The following is a 25,942-nucleotide window of genomic DNA, read 5'->3' on the forward strand; positions in this document are numbered from 1 at the left end:
AAGTTGTTTCGCGATTGGGATCTTAGAAATATATCGCAAAAATTTCATCAATTTGCTTGCATATTAGTCTTGATATCGGCTGCTTGGTTTTGTTACCCAAAAACCATGTTTTTCGTGTTTTCTCAAGAACCGAACATGAACTAAATGGTGCCTTCGTAAGCCCCTGCTGTGAGCAACGGTCTTTCGCGAGTTAACAGACTCTGAATGTCCATGGCACGCATTTCCATTCGCATTGTTTGCTCAGAACCTGACTGAGGTAGACCGGCATTTTCAGCAACTGCCGTCGGTTATGAAACTGATTTTCATTTACAAGGCGTAAATCTCGTCTGCAGTCAGTGTCTGCTAGGATCGTTTTACAACCACTTCTCTTACACCATCGTACGCAGTTTCTTGTAGACACATTGGACAGACCGGGCTGCTGCATCTACAAGCCAAGCAACTGCTTTCACAGTGTACTCATACGCATGTGAAAGCATAACAACTCCTCCTTTCCTGTTGCGTTACACCAAGCGTCGACCCATCTCTCTGTGCTGATTCGATACCAACGACTAGTACATATTTATCACATCACGGACATGACATAGCGATGGAGGGTCCCATGGCTGCCTAATACCAGTTTACGACATGTACAGCGCTACAAAGCGACCTTTTACGAGAATGAGCTTGTCTTCCCTGTGTGTGTGTGTCTGTGTGTGTGTGTGTGTGTGTGTGTGTGCGGGACAGCGCGCGTGTATGGTGCGTGCGTGTTTCTGCGTGACGTGTCCTGTGTCCGTGTGCTCGTGCGCTTGGCTGCCTTAACCTTGCCGGTGCTCGTGTGTCCAGTCTGGCGAGCGCAACATCTATGACAGAGGGTGCTTGCGCGCTGGGGAGGAGTGGGTGGAGGCTAACCTGGTGCCCGTGGCGGGCGCGGCCGTAGGGGTGGCGGTGCTGCAGGTAACAATAACCAGCGTCCCGGCGCCTCCCGCACTGCATGCCTGTCCACTGTACGTTCTGCATCCTGCATCTTGCCTGCATGTCTGTTTGTTTCACGGCGTGGACACTGCGCTTGCTCTCTGTGCGAGACTAAGGCTGACACATGTATATCGCTGCAAATATCTCTTGTTCTTCACCCAACGGCAGTGTACGCGAATGTAATACTGCCGCGATCAGGTATGCCACGAAAACATTATCAAATGTAGCATGTCAAAGGTGAGTAAAAAACATATACTACTGGCCATTAAAATTGCTACACCACGAAGATGACGTGCTACATACGCGAAATTTAACCGACAGGAAGAAGATGGTGTGATATACAAATGATTAGCTTTTCAGAGCATTCACACGTGTTTGGCGCCGGTGGCGACACCTACAACGTGCTGACATGACGAAAGTTTCCAACCGATTTCTCGTACACAAACAGCAGTTGACCGGCGTTGCTTGCTGAAACGTTGTTGTGATGCCTCGTGTAAGGAGCAGAAATGCGTACCATCACGTTTCCGACTTTGATAAAGGTCGGATTGTAGCCTATCGCGATTGCGGTTTATCGTATCGCGACATTGCTGCTCGCGTTGGTCGAGGTCCAATGACTCTTAGCAGAATATCGAATCAGTGATCAGGAGGGTAATACGGAACGCCGTGCTGGATCCCAGCGGCGTCGTGTAATTAGCAGTCGAGATGACAGGTATCTTGTCCGCATGGCTGTAACGGATCGTGCAGCCACGAATTGATCCCTGAGTCAACAGATGGGGACGTTTGCAAGACAACAACCATCTGCACGAACAGTTCGACGACGTTTGCAGCAGCATGGACTATCAGCTCAGAGACCATGGCTACGGTTACCCTTGACGCTGCATCACAGACAGTAGCGCCTGCGATGGTGTACTCAACGACGAACCTGGGTGCACGAATGGCTAAACGTCATTTTTTCGGATGTATCCAGGTTCTGTTTACAGTATCATGATGGTCGCATCCGTGTTTGGCGACATCGCGATGAATACACATTGGGAGCGTGTATTCGTCATCGCCATACTGGCGTATCTCCCGGCGTGATGGTATGGGGTGCCATTGGTTACACTGTCTCGGTCTTGTTCGCATTGACGGCACTTTGAATAGTGGACGTTACATTTCAGATTTGTTACCCGTGGCTGTATCTTTCATTCGATCCCTGCGAAACCCTGCATTTCAGCAGAATAATGCACGACCGCATTTTGCAGGTCCTTTACGGGCCTTCCTGGATACAGAAAATGTTCGACTGCTGCCCTGGCCAGCACATTCTCCAGATCTCTCACCGATTGAAAATGTCTGATTAATAGTGACCGAGCACCTGGCTCGTCACAATACGCCAGTCGCTACTCCCGATGAGCTGTGGTATCGTGTTGAAGCTGCATAGACAGCTGTACCTGTACACGCCATCCAAGCTGTGTTTGACTCAATGCCCAGGCGTATGAAGTCCGTTATTACGGCCAGAGGTGCTTGTTTTGGGTACTGATTTCTCAGGATCTATGCGCCCAGATTGCGAGAAATGTAATCACATGTCAGTTCTAGTATAATATATTTGTCCAATGAATAGCCGTTTATCATCTGCATTTCTTCTTGGTGTAGCAAGTTTAATGGCCAGTGTGTAGTTTATGATAAATTTTATGGGCTTTATCGCAGTATTGTAATGAAAGCTAGATGATAAGTGGTTTCGGTTGACCAGCAACGATTCGCAGGTTGTTCTTGCTCTGTAATAGGTGACTAAGTACAACAACATCATTACTAAGCTTAACTTGTTAGTATCCAGAGGCTGGCCAGAGCAAGACTGTTAGAGTATTAAACTAGTAGGAGAATGTGTACGTTAACAGTCGTTCTTTGAACAGCCTTTGGATATTGAGAATAACGCTTATTAACGATGTGTTGGGTTAGCATTGTACTTAGTTACCAATTACAGGTCAGCCGCTGTGGCCGAGCCGTTATAGGCGCTTCAATCCGGAACCGCGCTGGTGCTATGGTCGCAGGTTCGAATCCTGCCTAGGGTATGGATGTGTATGATGTCCTTAGGTTAGTTAGGTTTAAGTAGTTCTAAGTCTAGGGGGCTGATGACCTCAGATGTTAAGTCCCATAGTGCTTAGAGCCATTTGAACCAATTATAGTGTAAGAACGATCTGACTGTGTTTGCTAGTCAACCGAAACGAGTTATCATCTAGTTTTTACATTATATTGTAAGCAACACGATTAAAATTTACAATAAATTGTACAGACCACTGTGTCTTCATCACCGGACGGTGTTAGATAGTACAAAAAATACAATTTTTGCAGGCGTCACTGTACCCATAGGACAAAACACTTATATTGTACAATTCGGTGTGTCAGCTAGCAGACTCACTAGACTCTGTTAATGAGAACACACGTGCTGGCTGCTCTGCAGTTTTAAGCAAACCATTTCGTAAAATAGATCTCATACATCTATAGCCTCATTCATCATCCTCATGATGAACAGCTTGTCGTTTCATTAATGATGATGACATTTCGAAATTAAGTGACTCATTGAATAAAATTCGAGTATTTTGCAGTGAAAAGTATGAGTCTCTATGACTTTACATTTGGTGTATGTTAGGGTATACAGTGCTGTATACGAGATGTAGCTAATACACTGGATTTTCCTGTAAACTTGGGAGGAGATGTACATCTTTCGTTAAAACTTGAGAAAATGTATTGTGTGGAGCGCACAAACTTTTGTGCGCACGAATGATACGGCGAGAGTAAAATAATCATAACATCTCTCGTATTTTGTAAATACTTTGAGATATTAATAGGAATTTTGGCTAATGGTAGCGCACGAAGAGGAGACTATTTTACCATACGGTTAATATGAGAGAGTTACTTATTTACTATGATATAAAATCATCCAGTGATATTTTAATGAAAATATGTAATTTTTTAGGCCCGTCGATAGCTGGTGAAACAAGCTGTCGGTATTGCAACAAAATAAGCGAAGAAATTATACCATGTATCTTCTTTTTCACAAGCTATTGACCTGTCTTGCCCTCAGTTGCTAGTTTAATAATACACTGTTTCAGGATTCTATCTCGATTTCAACTGCATTTGAATCATAGTGAGATGAATTTTTTTGTAAACTGCACTGTATTATCATACAGAAAGGAAATTGTAACATCGCAACGGGGAAGTGTAGGTTTTGTCAGAACTCTTGAGAACGGATTTCACTGGAGACTGCTCAGTTTGTTGAGCGACGGTGGCACACATTTCCTCTGCTGCTCCCTTAGGTGAACTGTGCGGCCTGTCTTTGACATTGCATGGAACACAAGAATGTTTCTCCGAATCAAGTAGTATTTCTTTACAAAATGGGGCCTAACCAAAACTATCTGCCAATGCACTCATATATATGCAAAAATATGAAACAACACTACAAATCACAATTTATTCGCTGTAGGTAAACGGATTCGGTCATAATAACCATTATCAGACCAAGTTTCTGAAAAACATAATACAAAAATGGCTTATAACACCGAATGACATAGTAAACAACAATGAATCTTAAACATTTGTCATCGTTGGTAATATATAAACTCAATCCAGACCACGCCAGTGCACGAAGCTGCTGTGAACGCCATAAAGTGTCCGCCACCAACTGCAGACTAGGTAGCGAGGAACTGAAGTTATAAAAACGTGGCTCCACCCATTTTTTTCCTTTATCAGTCTTCTCACTGGTTTAATGTGGCACGCCACGAATTCATTTCCTGCATCAACCTTTTCATTTTAGCGTAACACTTGCACACAATGTCCTAAATTACTTCTTCGATATATGACTATCTTTGTTTTCCTCCAAAGTTTCTATCCTCTGCAAAAAAAAAAAAAAAAAAAAAAAAAAAAAAAATGGCTCTGAGCGCAATGGGACTTAACATCGGAGGTCATCAGTCTCCTAGAACTTAGAACTAATTAAACCTAACTAACCTAAGGACATCACACACATCCATGCCCGAGGCAGGATTCGAACCTGCGACAGTAGCAGTCACGTGGTTCCGGACTGAAACGCCTAGAACCGCTCGGTCACTGCGGCCGGCTATCCTCTGCAGATTCCTCAGGTACCATGGAAGCTACTCCGTGAAGCCTTAATAAATGTCATATCATCCTATCTGTTATACATGTCAATGTCTTCATAGGATCTGTCCACGCCGATTCTGCAGAGATCCCCCTGACTCCTTATGTTATTGGTCCACCTAATTTTCAACATTCTTCTACAGCAACGCACTTCATACTTCGATTCTCTTCTCTGTCGATTTTCCCACAGTCCATGATTCGCTTCTATACAATGCTGTTCTGCAAACATACGTTCTCAGAAATTTCTTCCTCAAATTAAGGTGAATGGTTGGTAATTGTAAACATGTTTTCACCAGGAATGATCTCTTTGCCAGGGCTAGTCTGCTTTTGATGCCGTTTTTGCTTCTGCCATCATGTGTTATTCTACTTCCAAGGTAGCAGAATTCGTTCACTTCGTTTACATCGTGGCCCTTAGTTTTGATGTTAAGTTTATCGTGAAACATTCTCGATTAAATTGGCTATTGTTTGCGATTGAATGATGTAAGAGGCTCACCTTTATTTTCAATGGTCGTGACCTAATGGATAATGGCTGATCCGTTTTAACCGCTACGGGAGTTGTTACTGCTCAATAATACTATTTCTGAGAAAAGAAGTTGTGCAATAATGAAGGTAGTGAAAGTTTTCACCAAGTGAAATTCCTCTATCTTACATCTACATACATACTCCGCAATCCACCATACGGTGCCTGGCGGAGGGTACCTCGTACCACAAGTAGCATCTTCTCTCCCTGTTCCACTCCCAAATAGAACGCAGGAAGAATGACTGCCTATATGCCTCTGTGCGAGCCCTAATCTCTCTTATCTTATCTTTGTGGTCTTTCCGCGAAATGTAAGTTGGCGGCATTAAAATTGTACTGCAGTCAGCCTCAAATGTTGGTTTTCTAAATTTCCTCAGTAGCGATTCACGAAAAGAACGCCTCCTTTCCTCTACAGACTCCCACCCGAGTTCCTGAAGCATTTCCGTAACACTTGCGTGATGATCAAATCTACCACCAGTAACAAATCTAGCAGCCCGCCTCTGAATTAATTCTATATCCTCCCTCAATACGACCTGATAGGGATCCCAAACGCTCGTTTAACATAATTGGAAAGAGCCACCACCATTTTCTTACACATCTATTCACGTATAATCTGGACACAGCAGGTCACATACCTTGAAATATCGTCACATGGTGTTATAATAATTTGCACACGTTATCCTCAGGGCAATCCATCTCACGGCGCTGTAGACGCGAACGCATAACATCGACACTCCGTGTTTATAATCAGTTTCTGGTAAAATCTCTTTCTCTTAACGCCGTTACAACAACCACTTACACACTGACTGAACTGTATCTAACCTCAGTATCACTCGCTGGGAGCATTCGGCAGTTGACCATCGATTCTTGACCTGTCCTCTACCTGTGCGAGTAAAATATTGTTCTCTCTGAAGAAGGGCCCAAGGATTCCATGGAATCGCTAATCTCGTTTCGGATACACCTTATTGCCATCGTCTTTCTTCCGTTTTCTGTCAGTTCATAGTGTATACTCACGCGACCTTTGGATTCAACAGGTCCAGCAAACATGTTCCTCTCTTTTACCGAGGATAACAATGACATCAACGAATCTTGTGGCTGATGTCCTTTGACCCTGAATTTTGATCCCACTCCAGAATCTTCCTTTTCTTTCCGTCTTTGATTCTTCGATTTGTAGGGCTGCAGCGAAAGACTTCATTCCTGTCATATACTTTATGTAATCCGACCACGTCGTTGTTGGTCTTTCATTCTTGTTTTTGCCTCTTTGTTCCACATCTGTACACGTGACGATTAAAACCTAAAAAATACTATGTACAAAATTATGTTTTGGTATACTGTACATGCTGATTGAAGGTTTTAATTGCCTTGTATAAAGATAAGTTGGGGAACGATGGATGAAGCGTCGCTTTCATAATTGCTACCCGTGCTGATCAGTCGTCAGTTGGTGATGGATACCCTCTGACAGTACACAGCAGCTCCAGGCAACGAAGCACTGGAATATGTGCAATTTTTTTTTCTTACGGTTGTTTTCTGTTTAAATTTCGGTGTTTCGAGTAGTATAGCATCCACTTCTATGTCCAATTTTTTACATATTTTTCCAGAATCATGATCTGATGATGGTTCCTCTCTCATAGCAGATACACCAAACTTCAGCATTACGCAGAAAATTCTAAGTGATTTTCAGAAATAGAAAAACAGAGCTGTTCTCGTCGTGTTGCCTTAGACTCGCACATGTAACGCGTATGTGTCCTGTTGCTGCACCCGAATGTTGGTATGCTGCACGTTTCCTGCATGTTGGGTTGGGTACTGGCGGCGGGGCGGCCTACTAACTGACTCAGGTAAAGCTGTCCGCGGCTGCAGAGTGTGTACGAGTGTGTGACTTTGCAGCAATACGACGTGGCCAAGATCATCAACGAGAAGGGCTGCATCCAGGCCGGCGAGGAGTGGATCGAGCGCAACCTGCTCGTCGTCGCCATAGTCGCAGTGGCCACCGCCTTCCTGCAGGTCTGTTACCTTTCGCTAGCGCTCTCTCTACGTAGTACGCCACGCTGCTGAAGAGGTAAGCGTGGAGGCGATCTCGCGACAGCATCGCTTCAGCGTCATCCAGAAATCTTATCTTTTGTACCATATTGCTGTTGTCGCACGAGTATTAATGGATTCTTCCGCCGCTGCCTGGTATATATTCTCTGCAAATGACTGTGATGTGCATGGCAGACGGTACTTAGTATGGTACCACAGGCTATGGTTTCTTCCCGTTTCAGTAGCGTATGGAATGCGGGAAGAAGGTCTGCGCAGGTCTCTCAGAATTTGCTGGTCTTCGTGGTGCTATGGTAAGTGACACGTAGGGGATGAAGAATCTGTCTAGGTCAGGGGTCTCCAAACTTTTTAGTCCGCGGGCCGCATTGACTCCTCCACGAAGTCATAAGGGCCAAGATCTGCCTAGTGGGATTAAAGCAGCCTAGCACTCCACGATCACCGTAATGTAAGGATAAAGGAAAGACGAAATCGCAAAAATCTAGGAGTAGCTAGCACTGAAACGAACTACGATTTTTATGCTGGCTTAGCTGCTGTAAAGTTCTGACTCGTTTTTTTTTTTTTTTTTTTTTAACTCGAAATTTTTTTGAACGAAAGGAATCGCCCTCTGGCTGACTTACGGAACGGTGAGTCGTTATGGAAGCTAGCATTTTATACAGGCTTAATTAAACGTATGAATGACCTTAATCTAAAATATCAAGGTGAAAACTAGCTTCTGCCTGATTTACACGCACATGTTTAGTCCTTTCGACAAAAGATGCTTTGTTTCAATCTCATTTGAACAAAGTATGCTTCACGCATTTTAATACATGCCAAACATTCAGTCAGAAAACTGAGATTCCGTTTCCTGTAACTTTCGCAATTTAAGCTTTGGACGCCTTAAAAATTAATTTTCAATCACGTTTTTCAGATATCGATGCAAATTCAAACGATATCAAGATATTTCAAAATCCCTTTGACGTCGATATAGAAGCGTTGCCCGCAGAACTTCAGTTTGAAATTATTGACTTGCAATGTAGCGACTTTTTTTAAAGAAAAACATTCAAAGTCAACATTACTCGAATTTTATGTCTTCCATCCACACAATTTCCAAATTTACATAAATTTGCCAGTGACTTTTTTTTCGCTTTTGCCACTACTTATTTGTGTGATAAAACTTTCTCCAAAATGAAACACGTTTTGTGGTTGTCAGGAGAGTTACGAGGCCGAAAGGTACGCGATTTAGCTCACGCAGGCTGGCGTGACGTCTGGAACAGGACAAGGAAATTAGAATTTAGAAACATCGGACGTAGCTGGTGGAATATTTAACTTTAATCCATTAATGATGAACGTCGCTCTTGACGGTACATAGTTCACAATATCAATAGTAATTGATAATGGCGCCTTGCTAGGTCTTAGCAAATGACTTATCTGAAGGCTATGCTAAACTATCGTCTCGGCAAATGAGAACGTAAGTAGGCAGTGAACCATCGCTAGCAAAGTCGACTGTACAACTGGGGCGAGTTCTAGGAAGTCTCTCTAGACCTGCCGTGTGGCGGCGCTCGGTCTGCAATCACTGATAATGGCGTCACGCGGGTCCGACGTATACTACCGGACCGCGGTCGATTTAAAGGCTACCACCTAGCAAGTGTGGTGCCTGGCGGTGACACCACAACCTGCAAAAAGTATTTACAGATCAAAATTAAGTGATGAGCATTTGAAGTCGCTGATGATTATCTCTACCAGTAAACTTGATCCACAACTGGAGGTAATTATTAGAGGAAAGTTACAGCTACATAAAAGTCACTAATTATCACTAAGATGTTAAATTTCTTTACGTGCATGCTCTAACAATGTGAGTTCTCAAGACATAAATTAATTAGTTATTTTTATACATCAGTTACAACTAAAATATCCAACATCATTATGTACATCAGGTATCGTATTGTCTTTAAATTGCCTTTAAATAAAAATATTTTATACGATTTACTTGCTATGCGTATTTTACAACGTAATCAAAAGAAAGTGAAACCTCGCTTAAGAAGCATCTTCCATAATGATTGATTACTAAGGCTAGTCGCCGAAGTGGCGTCCATTTGAAAAACTTGCACCAGACTCGTGAGTAGAATAAAATGCAAAGAATTTTTTTACTTAAAATGTTTTCGCCAAACTAGTCTGTTAACCGTCCTTTTTTCACTATCACACAGAGAATGGAATGTCTGTTTATTGTGGATAGCTACAAGTTTAACTATGACCTTCCGCTTTGTAATGATAGAGCTCCGACAATGTCGCGGTGTATTCGTCGCGATAGGCCTCCAAACTCATTTGTTGGCAGTATAGGTACCACCTCAAATATTTGGCGGGCCGGTTTCGGCCGCGGGCCGTAGTTTGGAGACCCCTGCTCTAGGTAGTTCACTTTACATTGTTTACCGAAACTTTGCAAGTAGCCTTTCGCAGCACAACAGTTTCAAATTTTACCATGTAAAGCACCTATTTTAAAATTTGAACCTAGACTAACTTTCCGTCTAGCTCATTACTTACATCCCTGCCCTTCAAGCACAGTCCATTACCAATTTAGCTACCAAATAACGGCTCAGGGGCAGTCTCAAAATTCCTAGGCGACGGCAAGACGCTCGAATTGTACTTCGCCCTGCCATTTCGTGCGGTGCTTGCAACATACGATTTGTGCTAATCATCTGCTGTGGTATATTGTCAATACGTCAGTATAGTGACCGTCTGACGGATAGTATTGTTGTGTTGTCAGTACTAGAAATATTGAGGAACAGTGTTGGTACCAATCAAAGTGTTCCCAGTATTACCGACACGTATTTAGCCCGTGAAGGCGAATATTGCTAGTTTGGCCGATATATCCGAAGTTCAAGCATTTTCAATTTTTAAGCGTCGCAAATAAGTACACTGTTTGATGACATTCATTTAAAACCAAAAAAATTCCCAACATAGCATCGATTAACTGGGTATTCTACAGATAAAGGGAATGGTAACCAACATTTTTTGCTGTACCCTTTATTTGTACCGTAGCCCAGTAATTGGTACCAAGTTCGGAGGTTCATAGCGTCTGCCATGGTACATTTACGCGATGTCGTCGTATTTCATAGTTTTTCGCTTTCCTCTCCCTAGTATTAATTGCATTATTTTCGGGATGAACATAAAATGAATATACTCTTAAAACATCTGTTATGAGGCATAGTTTGTTGGCTTGACGTGTTGGAAAGGGGTGCCATTCATAACGGTGCATTACACCATAATCTGTAATGCCACACACACTATAGTTTTGACTGTATGCGCTAGGAGCACAGCTGTCGCTTCATATGATTAGGTGGCCCACTTGGTTAAGTAAATATGTGAATCAGGTCTGCAGGTCACCAAAGGTTGCACATGCTTACTCTGGAGAAAGAGGCTAGTAACATCATACACAGCACTTCTTACTCCTAATAATGTTCTGGTATTCTAATGGGTAAGACGGTTAGGAACTTACTAAAGACAGATGAATTTTTGTCGTTCTTGTCGTGATCTTCAAATTGCCTTCTAATCAAGGTCATTAATGTACGTCAATGTGGTGGCGCTGGGCTTGGAGGTGACTTTTCGAATCATTGCCAGTATTTGCCTGTCAAGAGGTGGAGAGATGAAGACGTAAAGTTTCAGATCACTTATCTCTGCGCCCATGTCCTGGATTAAATTACAGAATTATACGCACTGTCTCATGGGGTGAGGTTATGAGACCACCCCGTTGATTATGATCCGTATGTCGGATGGGAGTGTCAAGTTTGGCAGCCCCCATGGTGCTATTCGAGTGACGGTACTGAATTTTAACTTCTTCTTCTCTCATTATTATCATCAACTAAAACGAACAAAACATTACATTATATTTGCATCCACTTCATTCGCCTGTTCTCTGCAAATAGATATACAAAGTGTGTCTCGCTTATCTGCATGGAAGGGCTCAACGTGCGCCGACGAAGAATACCCTTTCCGACTGGCACCTGACCCACACCCTGGGATAAACAGCGAACAATGCCATACTGCATCTGCATTTGTTGCCTTCGGTCCGAAGACTGGCAGCTCTCCATGCTACTCTATCCTGTGCAGTCCTTTTCACTTCTGCGTAATTCAGCAATCGACATCCATTTGAACCTACTTACTGTAGTCAGACATTGGTCTCACTTTACCGTTTTTTCCCACGCACTTTTTTCCATTACCAAACTTACGAATCCTTGATACCGCTGGACATCTCCTACCAACCGATCTCTCCTTTCAGTCAAATTCTGCCATTCGTTTCTTCTTTCCTCACTCTGATTCAGTACATCCTCATTAGTGCCATTAGTTACCCGCCGTACCCATTTAAACTACCATTAAAGCTTTTCTTGCCATTATCGGTGTACATTTATAATAGGAATGATGATGAGCTATTATATCTCCTTTGTGTATTTCCAAGACAATGCCCGTTCCGTTCAACTGGTCTTCCAAGTTCTTTGCAGCCTCTGACATCGTTGCAATGTGATTTGCAGATGACAAAGCTGTTTTTTCTTCTGAACTTTAATCAACTATCCAAATTTCACCATAATTTCCTTTACTGCCTGCTCCATGTACAAACTTAACAACACTGGGGATAGGCTACAACTGTCTCAACTACGGACTTGCTTTTATGTAGTTTGACTGTTGTAAACACAGTGTGATTCCTGTTCAAGTTGTAGATATATTTCACTTCCTGTGTTATATCTCCATTACCTTCAGAATATTGAAGACTGTGTCCCAGTCAACATTGTCAACAGGCTTTATTTCGAGCTACAAATGCTTTAAACGAAGGTTTATCTGCCTCCACTCTGCTTTCTACGTTAATGTTGCAGATTCAATATTTAATTGTGTGTTCCTACATTTCTGTGGAAACCAAACTGATCTTCCCCTAGGTCGGCTTCCATCAGTTTTTTTCTATTCTTCTGTAAATAATTCTTGTCAGTATTTTGAAACCATGACTTATTAAACACATCTTTCTGTAAAAGTGATACCTGCCAGCGCCTGCCTCCTTTGAAACTGAAATTATTGCATTCTTATCGAAGTCTGAAGGTATTTTAGCTGTATTTTTCTTAAGAGGTGGAATTGTCCTGTGATGTTATGTTCTCTTAAGGATCACAACAATTCTGAATTAATGTCTACTCCGCTGTTTTGTTTCAACTTAGGCCTCGAAATACTCTGTCAGATTCTTCTTGAACTGCCATATCTCCCATCTCATCTACATCTCTTCCCTTCCCAGAATACCGTCATGGAGCCTTTACATTTGTATAGCACTTCTGTATAAACCTTTCGCATCTCAAGCTACCTTCCTTTACTCAGTACTGGCTTCCCATCTACGCTCCTAAAATTCACGCAAGTGCTTCTCTCTTCTCCAAATGTCTCATTAACTTTCCTGTAGTCTGCGTCTTTGTTCACTACGAATACTGCACATGCTTTTACAGTTTTGCATTTATCCGCTAGCCATTCCTGCTATGCCAGTTTGTTCTTTCTCTCTGTCACATTTTAGACGTATCTGTTACTTCTTGCCTGTTTCAGTTGCCGCACTTTTATGTTTCCTCTTTCTGTCAGTTAAACTCAGTATCTCTTGCATTATCCATGGATTTCTACTGGGCCTTGTCTGTTTTCCTAGTTTTACCTTTGCTGCCTTGATTATACCAATTCTCAAACATATCCATTCTTCTTCTGCTGTGTTCCTATTCTCTCTTTCATTCAGTTGCTGTCTAATTCTCAGTTTGAACTTCCCGATAACTTTTGGTTCTTTCAGCTTACCTGGTTCCCATACCCTTAATTTCCTAGCTTTCTGCATTTTTCAGGCTCGCAGTTAATAAACAATACATTATGATAAGAGATGGCGTCTGCTTCAGGAAATGGTTTGCAGTTTAAAATCTGTTTCAGTGTCTCTTTCTTACTACTATGTAATCTCCATATGTCTACAGTTTCTCGTACGTACGCGGCCATCTTTCATGGTTCTTGAATTTTGTTAACAACGATTATATTGCGCTCTGTGCAAAATTCCACAAGCAGCTTTCCATTCCATGCTACAGTGTATGTTATCCTACTTTTTTCCTTTTCTTCTAGCCTCTCATAATTAAATTTTCGTCTTTCTTAACTACTTGAATATTTTCTTTTACCTCATCGTACATTTTTTCAATCTCTTCATCATCTGCAGTGGTATCAGGCGTATAGATTTTTGCTGCCGTGATGGGTAATGGTTTTGTTTCTGTCTTGGCTACAATAATGCGTTCACGATGCTGTTCTTAATAGCTCATCATCATTCCTATTTTCTTATTCAGTATTAGACTAACTTAATGCATTATCCCTATATGATTTTGTGATGATAACCTTGTAGTCACATGAACAGAAGTCCTAGTCTCCCTGCTGCTGCACTTCACGAATTCCCACTGCATGTAACTTCAATCGATCTCTTTCTCTATCTAAATTCTTTAAACTAATACCAGGCGACAGTCTCATTGCGAGTAATTTCAGATCAGAAATTTTTCCTCCAACATATGTTAGTCAAGAGGATGCATACATGGTAAACCATGGAGTAGTGTTGTATGTCTCATAAAATGTAACAGCTGCAGTTTCTCCTAGTTTTCAGTCATTCACATAACCAACATAGCAAGATGTCAGTGATTAATGTTACATGAACAGAGCAGCCGATCATCCAGGCTTTTACCCCTGCAACTACTAACGAGGCTGCTGCTGTCTGTACTCAGAAATTTGTGACATTCTGACCTCTCCACAGATGAGCTACACTGATCAGCCAGAACATTATGACCATTTACTTAATAACAGCAGCAGTGCATCAAGGCATGGAAGAAATCAAGCCTTGGCGGTTCATTGGGTGGCGTTAGTGCCTCATCTGCACGCAAACGTCACCTAATTCCTGCTGGCAGTTGTGGCCGAGAGGTTCTTGGCGCTTCAGTCTGGAACCGCGTGACCGCTATGGTCGCAGGATCGAATCCTGCCTCGGCCATGGGTGTGTGTGATGTCCTTAGCTTAGTTAGGTTTAAGTAGTTCTAAGTTCTAGGGGACTGATGACCTCAGATGTTAAGTCTCATAGTGCTCAGAGCCACTTGAACCATTTGAATCTAATTCCAGTAAATACTGGAATGGGGGCGACGAGCTCTGATGCCACATTCAGTCACATCCCAGATGCGTTCGATCAGGTTGAGATTTGGCGAGTTCAGAGACCAGTACTTCAGTTGTAACTCGCAACTGCATTACTGGAACAACTGCAGCATACTCTTGCCTTGTGACATGGCGCATTATCTTGATTGGATAACATGACCACCATGAAGGGATGTGCGTGGTCTGCAACCTGTGTACGATACAACTTGACTGTCATGGTGCCTTGCAAGAGCTCCACTGGACCCATGGATGTCCACTTGATTGTTCCCCAGAGCGTAATTCAGCCACTGCCAGCTTGTATCTGTCCTGCAGATCAGGCGTCAAGGAGCTGTTCCCATGAAAAACGACAGATTGGCGCCCTCCCATCGGCATGAAGAAGGTACAGGGATTCATCAGACCATGAAATGCTCTGCCACTGTCCCAACAACCAGTGCCTATGGTCATATGTCCATTTCAGTCATAGTTGCCGATCTTGTGGTGTCAATATTGGTGCAGATATATGTCGTCGGCTGCGGAGGACCATCGTTGGGAGTGTTAGGTGCACTATGTGTTCAGACACAGCATTGAAGTTTGATGTTGGTTTTGCCACTGTTCGCCGCCTGTCGTGTTTTACCAGTCTGCCCAGCCTGCAACGTATGACCATTTTAATGAGTGATAGCCATCCCACAATGTCTGGATCTGGTTTCACCTTGTCTTTGCCATGTGTTGAAGACACCACAGCACTTCCTGAACACCCGACAACTTGTACCGTTTCTGAAAGGCTTGTGCGGAGGCTCCGGGCCATTACGATCTGCCCTCAGTCCTACTCAGAGAGATAGTGCACCTTCCTCATTCCACACATGGACAGCATGCTCACTGATACTACTCCCACTGTGCGTGTGTCTAACGTTACTCGCCAGATGGTGCTGCCATCGCCTGGATAGCTTTATGTCGATAGTAGGTCGGTGCTCATAATGTTATGGCTGATCAGTATATGTATTCTAAATGGTAAAATCACTCTACTCCACTGCTGTGTGTCAGTGATATGCCCTTCAATTCTCACAAACTCTCTCAACAGGTTCAGCATTTTCCTGCTCTGTAGATACTCTTTCCAGTTACATATATAAGACCACCTGTCAGAATCCTTTGCCAGTGCAGACCACAGCAAGATATGCAGGACGAGAGTCAGTGTGGTACAGGAAACTACTGATAGGGGTGTGGAGCCATGCGACTCCAGGACTGTGGTCTGTATACGTCTCCACAGTTGTCATTCACCCCTGTCTTCTATGGTTGTGGTGCACCGCAGTTGATTCGGCGCTTGTTTTGAATAGCGCCGTTTTGTCAGGCACTGTATAGTTTAGCACACACACACACACACACACACACACACACACACACACACACACACACATTTACAAACTGAGCTGCTTCGGAAAAGCTTCCACCCTTGGCCCAAAAGGCAGTGGTAATGCTCATGCGGACGTTATCTATGTCACTCTCCTTGTGCATTACGACAGTGTCCACATCCCCCAACACACTTTATATAACTTTCAGTGCTAAGGCTGCCATCTGCCGTCTGTGTGACTACTGCATGTTGACATCGAATGTAGGAAGTGGTCACATTAATGTGACCATGTATTACATGAAGTAATCAAAATGCATGCAGAGAGGAGCTATCTGGATGCAATATGTAAAATTGTTTGTGTTTGATAATTGTGGTAACGTTCAGAAACAATCACATTATCCCCTTTGTTGTTAGTGATGTATTTCAAAGGCCATCTAAGAAGACCACAAGCCCTGTGGAGTATTGCAATTCTGCAGTGCTGGGCAGGCATATGGCTCTGGCTCTCACGTGCTGACCATCTGCAGAATACCTGTCAGGTTTGCTTCTAGCGATGGCCAAATATTGGCATTTATAAAAAAGAGTAAGAAGAGAGGTCATGGCGTGATTCTGAACGCCCAGAATCGTTTCACGAAGTCCACAGTAGAAGGGGAGATCTCCAGTAGGAGCTTGCGTGGGAGAAGGACTGTGTTTAGTTGCTGATGTAATGCTGAGTGGTCAAGATACACAGCCTAGGCAGTGAAAGAATAGTTCACAACACATACGGTGACCATCAACCAGAATCCACTCTTCTGTCATCACAGGCATGTCGCTGAGATATACAGTTGAGCCTATGGATTGTACAATGAAGAAAGAGCTCATTTCAACACTGTCTGCAGCTCATGATATTCCTGTCATAATAAGCAGCGTTACATCATGCTGCTACTGTCCACGAAACAGGACCCAAAAGCTCCTCTACATCTTTTTAAACAAAAAAACAGGGAACTAAAACAATTCAGAGAGGAAGACGATCTTAATTTGCCTTTTTAAGAAGGACCCGACATGCTGTCATTTGCAATAAAAATTACTTGGATAGGATGGTGAACCACAATCTGTGTAGCCCATTAAATCAGTACTGCTCCACAGTCATTTACGTTATGGCTTTAGAAGATATCATTCCATCATTAATAACCTTACTAGAAGAAAGCTTTCTCACACAAACAACATCTTGTGTTACTTTACTTTTTGATATCATTTTAAGCATAATATGTTGTGATAGTTACACCAGTGTGGCTTAAGTTACTGTCATTCCAGTCAGAGCGTGAGAATGATATTTCACCAGGAAACTTTGGTTACCATCTTTGCCATTGCCATCTATAAGATCCACATTACATTCAGTAGGGTGCTCCTTCTTTTTGAGCCCATCTGTTTTGATAATGAACAGCATCACCACAGTACCCCTCATCTGTCTGGAGTCTGGAGAAGAGCTTGTATTAGTCATAGTGACAATCCTCACGGTAAGTCGCTCTGTTGGCATCTTTTCTGATCTACAGTCGTTGATATTGCCCACTTGTGGAAATGGCATTTGCAAATCACCTCTAAGAGATAGAGCCACTTGGAATTTGTGCTGAAGCTCGGTGGTAATCAGATTTCAGTTCTCTCCCGGAGGTGAAGTCAGCTGTTCAACCTTAACGAAAAGGCACACAATTATTTTCGATTTAGAGAGGTACAAGAGAGAGTCTACAATGGATTTCATCGAAAAATAACATTTCTTAGCGCATTGTGATAGCTCTGTAATGATTTGTCAATTTTCACTGATGGTTCTAACCTCAGCTTCTGAATGGTTTGCTCCAGTCATATTGTGAAGCGCCACTTACCAAAGCTTAAACTCTATGAGCTTACCAGAAATGAATGCAGTCCTTTCACGACATTCTCCTTGATGTACACTTTTTTGCGAAGAAGGTGATATTCCACTGAGTAACAGGTCATTTAAAACTTAGGAAAGAAGCAGACAGATATTGCAGTGGAAGAGGTCAACACCATATCGAACACTGTTCACTTCCTCTGTATTCATTGACAGTGAAGGTGATGGAAAGGAGGAGCGACTTCAAAAGAAAATGGTAGCTGGCAACATCTATTTTTGTCTTACTTGATGCAGCAAAACCGCAGAAAATCTTCATGTACTTGCCAGGAAGGGTATTCACACCTTCTGCCCCTCCCCCTCCCCTCTTGAATACAAGCCCAGGGTATTACCCATTGGGCAGTCTCTCTGAGAGAGATTGTACGTGGTCCACTACCAACTATTCCCTCTCTATCATAAGCAGCATCACCTGTTTGGTCGTTCTTTAAATGACTTATGACCATATGCAGAAAACTTCAAGAACACATTGTTCCTGTATATTATTATAGTCTCGTGTAACATCTTGAGCAGGAAATTAAAAATTATCATCTACTTCTTACACAGTTTTATCTTAGAAAACAAGATATCCATTTAAACATTAGAGTTATAGTTAGACAGTTTGAAATGTGTAGGAAAAATCGGATGAAATATGAGATAAAACTGTCTCTGCCAGAGTTGTCACAACAAAATAAGTATTGCATACTGATTATAGTAATTGTAACTTGTTTTTGACTTACTGGATAGAGAACAGTAGTCACTGGTGCAACTTACACTTTACTATATAGACAGTATAGATCATATACGTGCAGGGTGTGAGCAGTTTTGACATCTATAAACCACCTTCACATATCAGTTCTTGGCAACTTTTGCAATACACTGCCTTACACACACTGACTTTTGTTACTCTTCTGCATGTATGTAAAAAGGAGAGCTCAAGATGGAGACTAAAACATAGAAAATGAAGGAAACTGAGATATGTTTTGACATTTGTTGAATTGTTCGTTACTGGAGTGAGGCCATATAAGAAGTTTTTGTAAAGACAAAGACTAAGTGGTTCGAAATACAAGAGAGTAATACTTGTCAGTAGACCGAATGAAGACAATGATAGAGAATAAAAATGAAGCAGTACCTCTGTCATTTCCTTGAATGTACATCTTTTGTGGATGATGTAGGTTGTTTCTTATGAAGTAATTGAAAACCAATTGTGTTTTTACCAAGCTAGAAACTGAAAAACAGAAACCTTTATGATCAGAATTGTAATACTTAAACGAATCCCATTGGTTCTGAGTTCTAGAGTGTGGATATGAGTATGATGTTAAAATGTATTTGACTTAAAATTTCTTAACGACGAATCCCATTGGTTCTGAGTTCTAGAGTGTGGATATCAGTATGATGTTAAAATGTATTTGACTTAAAATTTCTTAACGAAACATTTTCAGAATTTTTACAGCCTACAAGTCATTTCTTGAAGTAATCCGGGTAGTTTCTGTTATAAACTTTCTTTTGGGAGGTGGTGAAATTGAAGAACAGGCAGTAGGTACCCTACAACAAAAACCATCTATGTGCACTGTCAAATTATCGCTCCTATTAATATAGTGTTCTATTGTAGTATTAGTGGAAGTAGTTGTAGTTTCGTTCGAATGTGCATTACTTAGTAAATTTAGAAGAAATACATGTAAATTGTAGATTTTAGACGACATATAAAAGTGGTTATGTGCAGATTTTTATTTTTTGTTATACACAACTCATTACCACTTTTTTATTCAGCCATTTCTTGTGTAACAGTACTTTTTGACATTGTTTCCTACACTTGTTTTTAAAGTCCATCTTTTTTGCCTGTGTATGTAGGATGGTGTAATAGCAGTCACAAAGTTACACACAGTATTTAAAAACTTCGCCAGTACATTAATACTCCTCACACTCTGATATTTATTGAACTATTTATTAGGGAACAGGTTTTTGTCAAGTTGTCTGTACAGTTAAGAAAATCAAAGACAAACTGTGATGAGTTGATTTTTGTGTTCATGTTGTATATATTTCTTTGTACTTTTTCAGTCACATACTACAAATGGTGTTTGAAGTTAGTGTAATAACCTAATAACATAAATAATATTTTTCTAAAAATTCTCTACTACTTGAATAAACACATTTGCTCATATTTGTGAATAAAAAAGAAAAAAATATGTATCATTTTGTACCAGTATATTTATGCTTCTGAAAGTGACGCAAGACTCAGAAATCAGACCATGTATCAAAGATAAGGAAAGATAAACAATTATTCAGTGCATTAACTAAGTCCTTAAGTTTCATTGGATCAACACTACATTTAAATTATTTTCATTTAAAGTACAGTACTTAAGTTTTGAATAGGCTTAACATTATATATTCTTATACACGATTATATCTGTAGTTTGACAAGTTGATCATTTTTGTTACAGATACTGGGGATCTGTTTTGCCCAGAACCTCAGGGCCGACATATTTGCACAGAAAGCAAAATGGCATTGACAGTTTCGGGCCCCCACTGCTGTCTAGCGACAAACATTTTTGAAGCAAGGTGTAAGAAGGATGCATAAACCAGTGCAGCTTTAAACTGCTGTTGGACATCCTTCCCATCTTTCTTCTCAGTGTGGGGCCCGTACAAAAAACTGTTGACAACAAACTCAGCTACTGAGTTTATGGACTGCTAATGCATGGACAAAATAATATTTGCAAGATTAACAATACTAATTCAACATTCTACAGTGATGATGCAATTGTAATAAAATGATATTGTAGTGCTGTTGCTGATTTATAAAGTGATGTGTCAAACTTCATATATCCAAACAGTGTGGAATATAAATAATATTTTCTGGAACAATTGGATATAAACTTGGAATAATAATATTAACTGAGTTCTATTGCTGTGAAACAGTATTTTCTGTTAACTGCAAAGTGCTATTCCATATGCAAAGAATATATTATGCTATCTGTTTACAAAATGTGCTATTGCATTTACTATAATACCTGCAGGGATGAAAAACTCTTTGCCAGTGTAATTTTTCATCACATGGTATGTGAAATATTAAATTTGTATAGTGGTTGAACAGTGCATCTTGGATTACTATGCTGGAACATTTTTATCCATTTGCTTCTGTTACAGCGCAAACTTTTTACTAAGGTTTTTTTAGGGAATTTTTTTTTACAAATTCAATATATTTCTGCATAAATGTCTTAACTCATGAAAATTCAGATATCGTTTTGATTTTCTATGTTTCATAATCCTGTTTCAGGATAAAATGGGCTACACAGTGGCTGCAATGTTATAACCTAGGAATGTTGCATTTATTTTCTGTTTGGTCTCCAGAGAAGTAAAAATAATTAGGCATTAAAACTGTTTCCATTGACTGGGCATAACACTGATCATGCTATAGTATTTACATTCAGTTTGTTTCCAAATTATTGTGTTATTGAGAATATATAGTGTAGCCCAGTTAAAATTAATTTTTAGGTGTCACTATTGCTATAAGCAAATTGATCTGCAGAAGATCATTCAGGTTGATACCTTCATTGTGTTCTACAGGATGTTTACAATGTGTATTGACTTATGGGTTGTAGTGTTCTTACACTTATTTGTTAACTTATTTAATTTTTTGTGACCATTCAGTAATATACAAATAAGATTATCAGTCATTTCTGTAGAAAATACTGGATTGTAAGTGTTAAACAAAATGCAAAATATGACCACAACATATCCAGGATAGGATACAATACAAGTGAAAGCCTGCTGCAGTAATGATGAAAATTTTTTACCAGCATGTATCTTACTGCAACTTGTGTATGTTGAAATGTTTGGTTAATTATTTCATCTTTTTTTAACACAGTTACCTTTATTACATCATATAGAGTCTTCACTGTTAATGTTGCAAAGTTGAAGAAATATTGTCATTTTAAGGTTAGTGATAGTATGTGAAAGAATCCAGATAAGTCGTAAAGTCATCCTTACCAGATATAGTACACTATTGTGACAGATATCACATGTAAATCCGTTTATAAAATATTGTTCAGTAATATTATTATGTGAAAAAATACTCAATCATTTGCTTAAAGATTATGATATATATTCACTCTCTGAAATTGTATAAAATCTAAATTTTTATATTTGTGTGAATAATGTGTGAGGCTGTGTAATGTTTTCCAGAAAATAAGGTTTATTTCCATGTATCATATTTCTCAGAGCAGAAGATGATGTACTCTCTCTGTGAGATTTTTAGTTTATTTTGGTGGTGGCACATCTGTGATTCTAATATTATGTGGGTCTCAGTTTCAGCATTAACTGTTTTTGTAATTTTCACTGAACAGTTTCCTCCATTGTACTAACACATTTACAACACTTCCGGCTTTTACTTTTATTTGCAACTGATATAATTTATTGTCACATAACTTAAAACTATTGTTTTCATGTAAATGTGAGAATGACAAATCAGATTCCAGAACTCCAATGTATTTTGATGAATATAAGCAGTTTAAATGGATTAGCATTTCATATTTTTATATCTTGAAATTACTAATTGAATATTCTGTAACCATAAATTCTTTTGTACATGACTGTGTCCTGCAAATCATAAGCTACTATGCAGCTAAGGAAATACTTGGCTTTAAATTGCATATGTTTTGAATCTTTTGTATTTTTTTAGTATTCTAGCATTTTAATTTTTTTATGAAGGATCTATAAAAAGTTATTTTATTGCGCCTTTGTTAAATTTCTTTTAGTGAATTTTGATGTACTTTAAGAAGAGTGACTAATGATATAGCTAAGTAATGTTAACTTGTTGAGATGCATCTGTTGAACCAGATGAAAGTCTTGCTATGTACTGAAATCTGTGCTGACCAATAGATTCTGACAATCATTGTTCCGTATTAATGTAATTTTGTCCTTAAAAAAAGATGGGCAGCTATATATGAATGTCTTTCTGACATTGATTAGTACAGTTTTGTTTGAGCAGCAATAATTTTAGAGGGGGTAAAATATAATCAACAGCATGCCATTCACATTTTCTTTGAGTTTATTAATTTAAAAACATGTAGACCTTATGTACTCACTCTTCCCTCAGACGTAATTATTCATTTTTAGATTTTATAGGCGCTTCTTACATGTCTCATAATTATAATGTTTTCTTTTACTGCTAAAAAGCACAATCTAAGTAAGTTTCAAATCGTACACTTTTGGAATTGGGTATGGTTGTATTCCATAGTTAATTATGTAGAAAAGTCATATTGAATAACTGATTTTGATTCACAGAATGATCAATACTGTGATTATTTATTACTGTCAGAAACAGTTATGTTGCTTTACCCAAAGCTTCTTAGCTACTTTAATTCATGCTGTCTATACAGCTACATTTCTCTGGTAAATCAAATGCATGTCAAGTTAACAACAATTTGTTATTATTTATTTGAGAATGACATTAACAATCAGTATTGCCACAGGTGTATGTATTTGTGTACCTTCTATGAAAAGTTCATTTAAAACCAACTATTATTATGATGATATGTCTGCAGATTGACTATTGCATGTATTTGTTCCTGATAAGGTCGCCAATAAAGCAGTAGAAAAGTATACTAGTTAATATTTGTCAGATTTTCAGGTGTGCTTTAATTTGAAGCTATCATAGATTGTGTGAATGAGAAATAAATATTTCATGTTTTGATAACTTATCCCAAACTGTTAACTTGTTTTGTTTAGACATAATATTATTATGATAGTTTCAGTGCAACATCTACCGGAAATATTTGCCATTGCCTCAGTTTACTCAAAATTACGAACTTGGAGTTTGAATGCCAGATTGGCCTTTCATTTTACAATTACATTACTATCATTTTGCTGTTTGTTTGTATTAGTGAAATAAGCACTACATTGGAGCTAAAAACTATTCTTGAATATAACCATAATTAGTTGAGAGTATTGTTTTTAACTGTTATTTTAGTTGCTGTTTCACTCGGAACGCACAACTGAAAATTGTTAGTATAACATGAGTGCTTTAGTGGCTCAAGTAAATATATTTTGTGTATTATGTTGTAAGTGGCCAATGAATACAACCTTTATACACTATTAAGAAATAGTCACTGAAGGTGTTTGTCAAAATAACCTGTGAACTGCAAGTCATTTACTATAGTTCCTTATACTGATCAAGTTGTGTATTATTTTCACAAAATTCTAAAGACTCATTTTCCTTCTTCCATTGGTACACCAGGAGATATATGCAAATAACTCATTTTGCAGATGTAACATCTCAAAACAAAGTTGTTTGAAACCGAGGTGCCATTGCTCATACGAGCTTCCAAAAACTAATAAATAAATTATCATTTTTCACTCAGGTTCAAAACACCATATTTGTGATCAGTCTGTGTGTCATTTGTGTGGTTCTTGTGGAATTAGCAGCAAAATATAAAATTATCATCTAAAGACATGTCTTTTGATATTTTTGAGTGCACTTTTTGCTGAGTTCCATGTGAAAATGAAAGCTATGTCACGAGTTTCAACTGTATGCCAGAAATATTGTGTAATCCAAATTGTAAAACAAATTGCTGTTTTATTAATAAAAATCATTTGTACTGTAATAAACAAATCATCAAACATTCACCTAACTTTCTCTTTTCAGTTAACTTAGTCAGAATGGAGTTTTCATTGACAATTATAATTTTATATTAAACAATTTTCTTATGTGAAGAACTGTATGTAGTGAAAACTGCATTATTAAATCATCCTGATTACAAAGTTGAAGTTGTATATGAGTATTTATGCGATCAATTTGAGATGTCTCTGATTACAAGCTTTGTAAATGTCACCTACAGTTCTTACAAACCGTAGGCTAGCTGCAACACAGACCAGTTCCATGTAGACATCTTTTCAAGATCCTTGCATCGGATGCTTGCTTACTGTGAAAATAATTTGCTTATCACAATGTTTCTGTATAACATAGGATGATCGAACAGCTTTATTGTCCTCATCCTTCTTACTAAATTTATCTGTCATGATGAAGTTGTCTGTTGTGGTTTCTGGTTAGTGTTTTCAGAAACATTTTTGTATTTTAATATATGGTTTCTAGGCACTCTTACAACACTTTTCCTGTCTCCTGTCATAGTAATTAGAATGTCTACTGCTGTGTAGTTAACATAACCAAATTGGATGCAAGTGAAGTTTGTCAAGTTATTGGTGTTTTGGAGCTAACACAGAATTTTGAGGTATTCGATACTTTACTCTGAATAGTGTACTTGGACTGTCACTGAAAGAAGATTTGTGGAGCTGAAGTTTATCCATACCATGTGGTATCATATGTAACAATCAGAATGATGAAAAACATTAATGTTTTCACCTTCTTTTCAAATTAGATTGTGCAGGCTCTTTTCAGATCCAAATATTTGGAAACACTGTTTACTCGTTGGAACCAGTAATCAGGCAACTGGTTACATGTTTGGCATTCCCTAACATCCTAGTCTTTTAACGCAGCGAGATGTGAATGTTGGTTGATTGGACTATCAAAAAGGTAAGTGCCTATGAGATGCTTGAGGGATATTGGTGAGATCATAACTTTTGGCCTGTATTTCTCTAATATATTGTAACAGGGGTAGGTAGTGGGAAGATCTATGCGCTAAATGCCCCTCTTGTGAACTGTGAAGTAAAATTCACATTCCCACAATAACAAAGAGTAGCTAACAGCCCAAAAACCCTAATTTGAGAGAGAAAATGCTAAGAATGTGTGGTTGGAGCACAGTATTATGTGGGAATGTATCAAGGACTATGGTGCAACTAGAAAAGAATGAAACTATATGAAATGTGGTACTGTAGAAGGGTGTTGAGAATAAGGTGTACTGATAAGACAAGGAATGAGTAAGGAGACGAACATGTTAAAAACATGGAGAAGAAAAAAGGGTAGGGTGATAGGGCATGTTTTAAGATGCTAGGGAATAACTTCCTTGGTACTTGAAGGAGTTGT

The 25,942-nt window shown here is 39.6% G+C and overlaps 1 protein-coding gene across 2 annotated transcripts in view; it reads left to right on the forward strand.

Moving 5' to 3' along the window:
• The window catches only part of LOC126277957 (tetraspanin-5), a 1,084,832-nt gene extending 1,060,244 nt beyond the window's left edge, over positions 1-24,588 (forward strand). Inside the window, exons 8-9 of one of the 2 annotated variants that reach the window (XM_049977573.1) lie at positions 823-933; positions 20,406-24,588. In XM_049977573.1, coding sequence (XP_049833530.1) covers positions 823-933; positions 20,406-20,474 — 180 coding nt within the window. In that variant the 3' untranslated portion in view covers positions 20,475-24,588. Of the gene's footprint in view, positions 1-822; positions 934-7,477; positions 7,595-20,405 lie in introns of both variants that reach the window. The other variant, XM_049977572.1, reaches the window with a different exon arrangement.
• Positions 24,589-25,942: the final 1,354 nt, after the last annotated feature.

The sequence above is a fragment of the Schistocerca gregaria genome, chromosome 6 (genome assembly GCF_023897955.1).
Source record: "Schistocerca gregaria isolate iqSchGreg1 chromosome 6, iqSchGreg1.2, whole genome shotgun sequence".
NCBI classification, from domain to species: Eukaryota; Metazoa; Arthropoda; class Insecta; order Orthoptera; family Acrididae; genus Schistocerca; species Schistocerca gregaria.